The sequence below is a fragment of the Argopecten irradians genome, chromosome 10 (genome assembly GCF_041381155.1).
Source record: "Argopecten irradians isolate NY chromosome 10, Ai_NY, whole genome shotgun sequence".
Classification (NCBI taxonomy): domain Eukaryota; kingdom Metazoa; phylum Mollusca; class Bivalvia; order Pectinida; family Pectinidae; genus Argopecten; species Argopecten irradians.
Genome location: NC_091143.1, coordinates 12491093 through 12503594, shown reverse-complemented (window position 1 = coordinate 12503594; position 12502 = coordinate 12491093). Strand labels below are relative to the sequence as shown.

The following is a 12502-nucleotide window of genomic DNA, read 5'->3' as shown; positions in this document are numbered from 1 at the left end:
CCTTGTCTCCTGTGTTAATTGTATTAGATATGAAGGCAGTCATGCATAGTATGGTTCTCTTCCAGGATCTGTATCTATGAGACATTTCTACAATTTAATTAGATGGAAATTTTTGCTTCTCTAATTTAGTTTGTATACGTGCAAATGTCAAAAATGTGCCACTTCCCTAACATCATATTCTGCTTCTATATTTTACTAGTCGTTATCTGTAGAAATGTTGAAAATTGCTCCTTTCCCCTTAAACAAGGAATTATGAGACCACCATCATCAGATCTAGATGGTGGGCTATTCAAATTGCCTTTCGTCCCTGTTCCATCCGTCCTTCCTTCCTTCTGTCCGTTAACATTTTTTGTTACAGCTATTTCTCATAAAGTACTGAAGGGATCTTTCTAAAACTTCATATCTGGGTTCCCCTAGGGACTTGGTTGTGCAAATTGCATTTTGGACTACAAGATGGCCGTCAGGCAGCCTCTTGGATTTTAATAGTGAAGGTTTGTTACCGCTATTTCTCAAAAAGTCCTGATGGGATCTGTCTCAAATTCATGTGCAGGTTCCCCTAGGTCCCTGGTTATGCATATTGCATTTTGGTAAGATCAGTGAACAAGATGGCAGACAGGATGCTATCTTTGATTTTGACAATTGAAGTTTGTTACCGCTATTTCTCAGGAAGTACTGAGGGGATCTGTCTCAAATTGTTTATATATGTAGGTTCCCATTGGGCTGAATCTTTGTCCGATATTAAGACCATCTACTGTTTATGTAAAGTTTTGGCAGTACCAAGAGTGTTTGCCGGTAACCAGTGTCCGCTCTGCTCTCTGACTTTTGACAATGCTGCAGTTCATCTTTGTTCTGAAGGCACATTCTACGACACCCTAAGACGAACTTTCATGGAAGATATTCAATCTGAACTTGACCTATCTTTTTTCAATTTCATTGAAAATTTGGATCATTCCTCTTTCACCCGTTGCCTTTTAGGAGCCAGTACAGGAATCCCCTTCACCAGTGTTGCAGACCAAAGACAATTCTTTATAAAGTCAATTCAATATGTTGTCCGCATTACGAGTTGCCTTTTGTGAACCATTGAAGTTACCAACGTTACTGAACCGCACGGCTATATAACTTATTCATGAGTTGTATATTCCAGCAGCTAGCTGCGACCTATTTAACTTTTATTTTCATTATTCTTTTCTTTATTTTTGTGTGGATTTGATTGTATTCAATATCCCCTAACGGGGGAAATAAAGCTTAATGATGATAACAGGCTGCCATCTTGGATTTTGATGATTGAAGTTTGTTACCAATATTTCTCAGAAAGTACTGAAGGGATCTGTCTCAAATTTCATGTGCAGGTTGCCCTAGGTCCCTGGTTATGCATGTTGCATTTTGGTACTGATCGGTAAACAAGATGGCTGACAGGACGCCTTCTTGGATTTTGAGAATTGAAGTTTGTTACTGCTATTTCTCAGAAAGTACTGAAGGGATCTGTCTCAAATTCCACGTGCAGGTTCCCCTAGGGGGTTTAGTTGTGGATATTGCATTTTCTGACTGATTGGTCAAGAAAGTGGCCAACAGGCCACCTTCTTGGATTTTGATAATTGAAGTTTGTTACTTTTATATATATCTCAGAAAGTACTCAAAGGATCTTTCTCAAATTTCATATGTAGTATAAGTTTGAAAAGCAGAGAAAAGATCTTTCCATTGTCAGATGTAGATCATTCTTTGGTGGGCGGCAAGATCCATCTGGGATCTCTTGTTTTTGCAAAATGATAAATAGTTTACTTTGTGCAATGATATTGTGAAATGTTAGCCCAAATTCGGTCTGAATAATCATACTGTCATTTTTTCAAAGCTATGAAGTTGAATGATTTGTGCAGTAAACTGCTAATAGTAATTTATTATCTATTGTGGTAAGTAAGAAGAGTTATCTCCCATTCAGATTATGGAATCATCTCCCATGTGTGTTTGCCAAATATGCAAATCAGACATGAGCACAGAGAAGAACTTTTCTCCCAATTATAATACAAATCAAAGAATGTGCAGGGAACGTGGAAGGGTGGGATGTGTCTAATCCAATTGTGTTGTGACACATGTCAAAATTAAAAAGAAAAAAAATCCTTCCTTAGGAAGATTAGAACTCACAACCTTCCAGTCACAAATCCAGCACCTTAATCCCCTAAACTATCCCAACCAAGAACAAATTATGTGCATTTTCAGTACATGCATTTGATATTCACACTGACAATAGAAAGCAATGTTCTTTCTTTGTGATACCGTAAGTCACAATAAATGTGATAACTCACTAGTCTGTGATTTGAAATATCCATCCATATATGTAAGGTCTTTCACATATTAATTTCCAAATAAAAGGTACTGACATATTTTTTGCCCACAATCATCAAATGGTGGGCTATTCAAATCACTTTACATCCGTGGTCCGTCTGTCCGTTAACAATTGTTATCGCTATTTCTCAGAAAGTACTGAAGGGATCTTTCTCAAATTTCATATGTAGGTTCCCCTAGGGCCTTAGTTTTGCATATTGCGTTTTGGGACCGATCGGTCAACAAGATGGCCGCCAGGCATCCATCTTTGATTTTGGTAGTTGAGGTTTGAATAGTAGAGAAAAAGATTGATCTGTCAATTGTCAGACATAGATCAATCTTTGGTGGGCACCAAGATCTCTCTGGGATCTCGTTTCATGAATACGGGTCTATAACAGATGTTGATGTTAGCACATCATTACCAGATTCCTGTGTACCTTGTAGACTTCATAAAAAAAAGCAACAACAACTTCTCTTTAAATTTAACTTTACTGAAGGCAGTCGTTTTTTGCCACTTGGAAACATGTACAAGGGAATATTCATTTGAACACACAATGTTTAAACTCAACACGTCACATCATCAGCAAGTAGAAAGGGGAGACAACTGATGAATAAAAATAATGGATACAAAAAAGGCAAAAAAAAAGAGAAAAAATCCTTCATCAGGTGTTCGTTAGGCAAAAATAATTAGAGAATGTCTATGCAACAGGCAGTGTTTCTATTCATAACATAAGCACATTCACAAAAGGTACAAAAACAGATTAACAGATTTCAAGCGATTGTAACATCTATATTCTTGAAAGCAAAACCATTTAGGTCTTAAATTAGATTCAGAAAAAGCAAGTAAATATCTTTTTACAATATATTTGTTTCATTTTTGTTTCTTTTCTAAAATTTAATTGATTGAATAAAATCATAAGTTGATGACAATAAATACAATTTCATAGAACATTTTATCAAGGTTCTTTACACAAACTTATCTCCCTTTACATAATTTGTACCAAAATGGCAGGTCACAAAAAATCACAAAAGCCGAATATGGCAAAAAAACATTAAAGATATTTGACAGAAAAACCTTTGAATACATTAATGTTTGACAAAATAGCACAACACAATACCATCCATACCATCAAGTATATAACATTTTTATATATATAAGTATATATGCATATCTTTGTATATAATACTTTATATCAAATATACAGTAGTTATCAAACTGTCGATTCAAAGTACTATATAGAAAACTTCTGATTGAAAGCACTCTTAGATCTGTTTTATGTAAAAACTAGTAAAGATGAACATACATTACACAATTAAGAACTTTCAATCTGCCTCCCCAGATATATTTAAAGGCTTTCATAAGTAAATTGCATTCTTCCAGTTAAAAAGAAAGATTATCGATTCCATATCTGCAAAAAGATAAATAAATATAATTATATTTAAGGTGTAAATATCAACATCATTAAGAAGATCCATGCAATAAGTCCACACTTTCTCAGTTTTTTCTTCATCAACCACAAAACAAAATTAATTTTTCATCAAGACGAAGGAAATTAATATATACCAGAAAATAATGCCAAATTAAAGTACTTAAATGAATATAATGTTTATACCACTTGCATGACAACATAAAATTATGCTTCATTGCAATTGTACTTTGATCTCTCAGAGTTACTTCCCTTCATTTACAAAACTTGAAAGTGCTATTGAACTCATTCACCCCTGAAGATGCATTTCAACTCTTCAAAGTCAATGGCTGGAATAGTTCATTATGAATTTTCAGGGGTGAATGAGTTAATTACACTTAAACCACCATATTGTTAGCAATTATAATCAGTGAAAAAAACCATTAACTTGTTTTGAAAGGTAGCACACCAAAGTTTGAGTGATAATTTTGAGCAACGAAGAAAAACAAATTACTGAAAACTTAAAGAATAATAACACTTAGGAAGCAATGTTCATATAGATAATTAACAAAGCATGCTACAGTCTTTTTACACATACATGTGTCAATGTTTAATGAATTTTCAGTTACCATAATTACAGATAAAGAACACAGTTTGGTGGTTCTTTTCTTGAACTTCACCTCTGAGTTCTCTTCAAATTGGTATATGCTCAGAAAATATCTGTAATTTTAGTTTACTAGCATTTAAATAGTACAATTTAGCTGAGGAACAATAAGCTTTCTAATTTAATACATTCTGTACATTTATATACCAAAATCACAAGAATATATGAAAATCCAAAATGCAGAAGTCTTAAGAAACAGAATTATGACCGTTGAAGCTGATATACAAGTGTACATGTAAACAATGTAATTGTAAAATAGGGAGAAAATAGAAAACAATTAGTTGTTCTAGTTTGAAGACCTGACTTATCCCCATTCATTGTCAACACACCAGTACAATATATATCGTATAGTAAAGTTTACTTTGAGAAAAATCTCACCAAATTTCCCCCCTATGACTATAGAATTATCATCAATACCTGCTTGTAAGGGGATATTACTTTGTTAAATGAAGCTTGTATACCGACTACATTATAATAATAAAATTTTGTAATTGCTAGTTAACATTGTTCGTTAAAATAATCGTTACTCCCTCAAGGTTTGCATACAGAGAGAAGACACATCCTTGTCTAGCGTTCAACTTCATTTTGGACAGGTCTACAAGGGTAATTCAATGGACTAGATTTATTTTCTTGTAACATGGAAATTAAACACTTCTCCTCATAGTCAGAACAATGACATCATATAATAACGCTAACAATTTTTGTCATCTTACATTCAACATTGGTGTAGCTGTTTGGTACATAATGATCATCACATCAGATAAATATTTTAGATATATTATATTTGTCTTTACATCATTTAATCGAAGTTTTGCTAATTATTATTGAAAATCAACTTATTTTCATGTATCCTTTTTGAGGCAATTGAATTTTGAGGTTTTAGAGTCATATGGTATGTATATATGTTTGAACTGTTTCAGGGAGATCAAATTTCACTATTTCTACACGCTCTCGAAAAACTTGAAATTCAATCGCATGCGAAAGTAAGTTGATTTATACAATAAAGGTAATTTGACTAGATAAAATGACGCAGTGAAATTGCACCAAGGAACTTGATTAACACAATAAAAGAACAGATAGAAAATGATTCACACAGCATAATTTTCATCACAATTATAATGTATATAATATAGTAAAGTATGAACTTTTAAAAATTTGGAAATCATACATGCAAGATTTGTCTCAGGAACTACTATAAGGCGCTTTATCCTGAAGCTTGGAAGAAAGCGAAACAAGGTGAAGTTCTACGCACAATTGAAAAGGAAGCATCACTTTCAAATTTAAGCTTCACATAAGAACAATCTTAAGATGGCCTTGAACAAATTTCATAGCACTGAACATACATATAAATAGTTGGCTAACCTATCATTAACACATCAAGCATAGTGTCCTTAAAAATTAACATATAAAGACAATATAATATATATATGTGAAATAAATACAAGTTAGAAAAATTTAATAACACTAGTAATCATTCGTGAAAAAAAAAAAAAAAAAAAAAATGAAAATACAAAAATGTTCCTATATATAAATCAATACCATACATTTAGCACAATCATAATATTGCAAGCTTTCTCGGACATTCAACTACAGTCACCAGCATTAAAATTGTACACATATAACACACACCGTCAACAAACTAAGGTATACATATAAAGGCCACTGCCCTCTTACTGACTTGGCCCCGCATCACTTCTTTTTACAACTTTTTTCTAATACGGATATCTTCAATAATGCATATGGACCTCGCACCATGACAACCACTAATACCTGGCCCCGGTTTGCTTAAAGAACTCCAAACATGGTCAAGCACTTCCATAGCCTTCTGTAGGCTCCACACCGTGTATCACATGAATAATGAATGACAAATAAACCTCACATGATCAAGAACATAATTGGGTCAAGGACACTGTCAAAATAGCATATGGGGTCACTGCCAAAACACCTTGTGGGGTCAAGGACACTATTTCAATACATAATGTACCTTGTGGGGGTCAAGGAAACTGCCAAAACACCTCGTTTGGTCAAGGACCCTATTTAGATACCTTGTTGGGTCAAGGACACTGTCAAGACTTCTTAAAAGGTCAAAGACATTGTCAAACCACCTTTCGGGGTCAAAAGCACTGCCCAGACACCACATAGAGCCCAGTTTTAAGCTTATTTATCATGTATAAGATCTCCATATCATGCAAATCATTCAATTACAAACAAAAGTTCTATTACTTAGTACTAGCATGGCTGGAAACACAAGAAGCACAGTACTGCAGATTCATGGGGGTATATGTTGGCTTGTTATACATACACCGATTACTATCCTATAGACATTGACCTCACTACAAAAATTAGAAGGTGCTTCTATATTTAGCATATACCATATCCCCATTCAGGTTAACCAAATATACTGTGAACCTCATACTATGTATGTAAGTAAACTTTTAGAAGCTAGCCTATGTACATACACTTAATACTAGGATATTCTCTGGTCAACTCATACATATGCTAGAATTTGTATCATTTCTGGATTGACAACATGCACAACAACCTCTACAGAGCTTATAAGGTTACCGAACACAGTACACACCGATGGACAAAAGTCACAGCAGCCCACAGCTATCAGGTCTCCATAATTGCACAGGAAGTTGGGACTGATGCAGCGAAGTATAGAAACTACTTTTCAAGAGAAACCTGGCAACCATACATCTGAAATGATGATTTGCAACAGATTGTTTTAAAAATATTTTACCATAATATCCACACCCTATATATCCGGCCGCAGGCAATCATATCTTGGATACCAGTGATAATCTTTCAGAATTGTGTTCAATTAGTTACATTTAATACATAACCACGGTTACCAGTCACCTATCTTTTAAGTGAATTGAAGGTGAACTCCTGGATAAAATAGAACATAGCAGACCGCTCGGACACTCTCACATCTCAGAACTCCAGTCTAAAGGCAGAGCAGCTCGTCTCATGGTCCTGCAGTTGAATTGTACACCTGGAAGCAGACGGCGCGACGTCAACGTTTAAATCACAGAGACGGTCCTTATTCAGCCCCATCCAGTGGCGGATCGTGTCGTTATCATAGGTCGGGATGATGGTGACCTTCAGGTCCTTGTCCTCCCATGTCTGTTTGGCATCCAGTAGCGCATTCAGCACTTGTGAATTTGGAGACAAGGAGCTAAGGACGTAATACCTGGCTCGGATACGTTTGAAGAATTCTACATCGCTGTACTGTGGATTTCCATGGTTAGGTATGTAGGACAAATCCATGTAGAATGGAGTCATAGCAGGAAGAGGCGGAGCCTTAGTAGCAGCAGGAGAGGCCCGACTACCAGTTGCTGTTGCCGGCCTTTTGCCTGCTGGTTTGGTTTTGGACTCTGACGAGGATGGTACTGTCGCACTAGCTGGGCGGGCCTTAGTGGTTGTGGATTTCACACCATTTGTCTTGGCTGTTTTCGCAGACGGCGGTGCACTATTTTTCTCTGGTTTATCTCCTAATTTTGACCTGTTCAACTTTGCAGAATCTGGTCTCTTAGTTGCTCCAGGCTTGGCTTTTAGTGTGGCTTTATCTGAAGCTTTTCCATTAGCTGTTGGGCCAGGAGATCCCTCTGGTGGGGGAGGTGCGGGTAGACCCATTGGCTCTCCCCATTCCTTGGGATCAAAACTCTGCCCGTTTGTCTCCTCTTGGAAGGCATCTAAAGGCTTACCAGAACAGGTGAAGGGGTTTGTTCTTTGTGTGTTATCATTAACTGTGGAGAATGGATCAAAAGCTGCTGCAGCTCCTTCTGCTGGGCTGGTCTGCTGTTTAGCATCGTCATTAATACTCGAAAATGGATTAAAACTAGATTCTGGTTGTTTCTCTTGCAGACCAATAAAAGAGCTGTAACCACCAGTGTTATAGGCATCATTCTGTCCATCTCCTTGGTCTTGGACTGCTTCATCGCTATCTTGTGAGTTATCGGATTTCGCATCCACTGGATCAGGAGTTTCATCTTTCTCAAAGGCTTCAGGAATGTTGGAATGTCCCAAAAAGTCTCCATTCTGATGCTGGTTCTCCTCCAATGAATCGTTTACAATCTGAACATCGTCATGTGACATTGCTCCTCCATCTTGCTCATCAGCAAATTGCTCCGATTTTTTAACATCATCTTTGACATCCTCATCCTTTTCAAATGCATCAACGCATGGTTGTCCATCGTCGGACTGAATGTCTTCAACTGGCTCTGTGGATGGTTCATCCCCAACTTCTTCACACGATGCTTCTGTGAAGCCTTTGTTTTCAAAAGCAAATGGAGAAATGTCTTCCTGAGCATTATCGTCAGGAAGAACAGTTTCTCTTACATCTCCTTGGCTGTCCATCTCATCTGGTGAGATATCACCATCATCCTCATCCTCTGCATCATCAAGAGCTTCGTCTGAAACATCTGTCTTCTCTTGTGCCTCTTCTGGCTGTTCCATAGAAGGCAACACTTGTGGCTTCATTGCCTCCTGCTCAAGATCATCCTCCACTTGTTCTGCTTGCATATGATCTAAAGGATCTGCAGGTTTGACTTCATCCTTCATATCAGGCTCTTCTGCTGTAACGGAATCCCTTTGTTCTTCTGGAATATCATCTACAAGATTTTCAGATTTTTCCTGCTGTAATTCAAGTTCTTTTTCCGGAATATACTTGTCTTGTTCATTTGTCTGTTGTAATCCAAGCTCTTGTTCTGGAGTATACTTTTCTTGTTCATCAGGTATGTTATCCATGGGATCTGCAGCCTTGTCATCCTCTTGCACATGGCCTAGAAGATCAGCTTCATCATCTTCAGGCATATTCTCCATTGGATTCACAGTTTTAACATCCTCCTGTAAATCTGGTGTAGACTCATTCTGAAAATCTGGGACATTTATCTCATCAACAGGAGAAGCTTGCTTCAATTCCTCCATTTGAGAATCTGGCTGAATTTTGTAATCATTTGCAAAGAGGTCCACATTTTCTTGGGTAGATGGTATGTTTACCTCTTCCGTATCGGGAGATCCTGCGCTTGGGGAATCACTTGTGACCTGATCCTGAACCATGTCTAACAACGCTGGCCTATCATCTACTTCAGCGGACTGTTCTTTTTCAAATGACGGAACCAGATCGGGTTCTGCTGGAATGTCCCTGAAAGGTGATTGTGGGGCTACAGGAGAGAGTGGCTCTTTGGTGACAGGCGACATTTCCGGTATAAGGTCAGGCTCCTGGGGAGAGTATGCTACAGGTTCTGGTAATGACTCTGGTTGTATCAGGCCAGAATCATAATCATGACCTCCATTTTCCATGGAGACATCTTGAGGAGCTAATATATCATTCTGTAGGTCCTGGTGAAAAGAGCCATACATTAGAGAATTCTCCCCTTGGTCGGCAGTAACCTCATACTGATTTGGGTCAGGAAGAGGATCTGGTGACTCCGATTTCTTTTCTGAATCTGCAACTGGTTCCTGCTGTGGCACCAATGTATCAGCCATAGATTTTAGCGGTTCCTCTGGGGTTATGTCTATCAGAGATTGCTGGGTTCCTGACAAAAGATCTACAGAAGGAGGCACCGCTTCTACTACAGGCTCCACAAGTGGTTCTTGTGGTGTTACTTGTGGTGCAATGGCTGGAGCCTCAGTTGCCACAGGAGTTATGGGCTTTCTTTCTGGGGATGGTGTTTTTTGTTTGGTTGGAGATGATTTTTCTGCATCCTTTTTGGCAGATGGTCGTGGCGACTGTGTGGACATTGGTTTCTTTTTGGCCTCCGTAGGAGACGGTTTTTTGGGTGTGGAACTTGCTGGTTTCTTTTGGGCAGAAACTTCAGGTTTAGCAGGTTTTGAAGTAGTTTTGTTGAGAAGAGAGGGTCTAGATTTGCTTGCCTTATCCTCTGCCTTTTTCTTGTTCTCATCCTCTTTGGAAACTTTGTTTGATTTGCTTGCTGCAGCAGGTTTAGGTCGATTTTCCATTTTCTTTTCTGGTGTTGGACGAGAGGTTGTTGTTTTTGCTGATGCTGGTCGTCCAGCAGTTCCGCTGGCTTTCTTCGGGGCAGGTTTTGCTTCCAGATCCTTTGGTGTACAGGATGCTTTCTTTAAGAACTTCAGGTGTTTCAGTTTTTCCAATCCTTCAATCACTTTATGTTGAGGAGCATTTCCAGGGAAAAAGAGACGGTTGATATCTGCATCAGGATCTGCTGGTTGCCACACTAACAGACAACAGATAGATAACATGTTTGGAAGTGGGACATTCTGGGTCGAGCCAAACTCCATCACTTGCTTGTTCCACTGTTGATAAAAGTCTTTAAGCTCTTTGCTGTCAGTCACAGGATTAAGTATGTACATATCTAGAGATCCGTGGCCAACCTTATGATAGAGATTAACGGGTGTGACAGCCGATGAGGTACCTAATCGAGAACAGGGCTGAGGAGTTGGAATAAGGTTCTTTGAGAATTCCAATAACTTGCTTCCTTCTTCTGCTAAATTAATGGCCAGTTGCGGCTCTTTGTCGTTCACACCATTAATTCCAATATCTCCTGCCTTGTCGGAGGCGTTTAAGTACATAAATCCAATATCAGGGTGGATCGTCTCCATGCTTTTCCTCTTCAGCACTGAACTTATACCAAAGATGTTATCAGCACCAAGATGAGTCATAAGTACAGCATCGATACGATCAAGATGGCGGGCAAAGTCCCAGAAACATGACTTCCTGCTGTATCCACCATTGACCAGAAGATTAAATCCACTAATCCCAAACATGGCTGAGTCTCCCTCGCAGGCTGGGAATATGTATAGTGTAGGTTTGCTGAATCTGATGTTGCCGACGACATCTGATGTGCGCATCAACTGTTGGATGGTCTTGGCATGTACAAAACTACTGATGTAGGCTGTGAATTGTAACACGCCATTGACGTCTTTCATTTTTTCCTCAGGGTTTAGTTCCAGTGTTAGACTTTTACACACATCCAGTTTGCCAATGTTGGAACTTTTCCATTCTCCTCCCGTGTTACAGTATATTGTCATCTTACCGCCATCTTGTTGTTTGAGAGCGGCCTCAATATCGCTGTCCTTGCATAGACGGCCGAGCTGTGACACGGTAAAGCAGTCGTCTTGTAGTACCCAGGATCCACTGCCACCGAAATAGTGGCCAGCGTAAATCAGGTGTCGCATGCCAGCTGGCATCATCAGGAAGGTCTGAAGAGATTGCTGTAGTGTCTGTAGTCGAGGGTTGACCAGGATCTCCATGGCAACCTTGTCAGATTTGTGTTGGATTGTTCTCTCATCTGCAAAGACACAAAATACAACAAAATTAAGAGTCGTGTTCGACAGTCTCAATCATATGTTTGAAGAATTAGAAATTATACAGTATTTTAAAAGTAGGATATTGATATTTGATCTAAATGATCTTGAAAAGATACATTGAAATTCATTACTGTTAAAAACAACTTATTTCAGTATGCATTTAAATTCCACGTATTTTGCAGCCTTCTGAAATTTGTGAAAAATAATTGACTCAGAAAACTCTTTTTCTTTATTAATCTATTTTTTTACTATCCTGAAACTATCATTGCTATGATAAATGATAATTGAATAATACCAGGTATATGAAATCAAATGCATACAATTGCTGTAAAAAGGAATAATTTGTATGCCATACATTTTAATTTTAAACTATCAGAGTATAAAAGATAAAATACCAACAAAATACATTTTATCACCATTACAGTACTTTTGATAAAATAGTTTGATTGACATAGGAATTTATTGCAACAGATCAAAGAAGTTTATCAGCAAAATCTATGAGATAAATATGGGAGTTTATTTCACAAAAGTCAAAAGAATATAAACAGTTAGCTTAATTAAAACATGTTTGAGATTCACTCAAGACTCAGATTAATTTTTAATTTTACATTCTGTGCAAATTTAATTTGCATAGGCAGTTTTCCAGAAAACAATATGCAAATAATCCGCGTATTCATACATAAGCACCTTCCTTTGACCCACAACATACATTTGAATACAATGAATAGGAAAATTTACATTGTTTACACAACATGAATATTCCACAGTCTCCCAAAACGCAAACCTTCCACACATACACGTAACAAACCGCATACAT

The 12502-nt window shown here is 37.7% G+C and overlaps 1 protein-coding gene across 2 annotated transcripts in view; it reads right to left on the bottom strand.

Annotated features, from left to right (window-relative positions):
- Positions 1–2789: 2789 nt before the first annotated feature.
- The window catches only part of LOC138333137 (microtubule-associated protein futsch-like), a 64262-nt gene continuing 54549 nt past the window's right edge, over positions 2790–12502 (bottom strand). For both annotated transcript variants that reach the window (XM_069281301.1, XM_069281302.1), the window contains one exon: positions 2790–11666. In XM_069281301.1, the coding sequence (XP_069137402.1) occupies positions 7327–11666 (4340 nt within the window). In that variant the 3' untranslated portion in view covers positions 2790–7326. The remainder of the gene's footprint in view (positions 11667–12502) is intronic.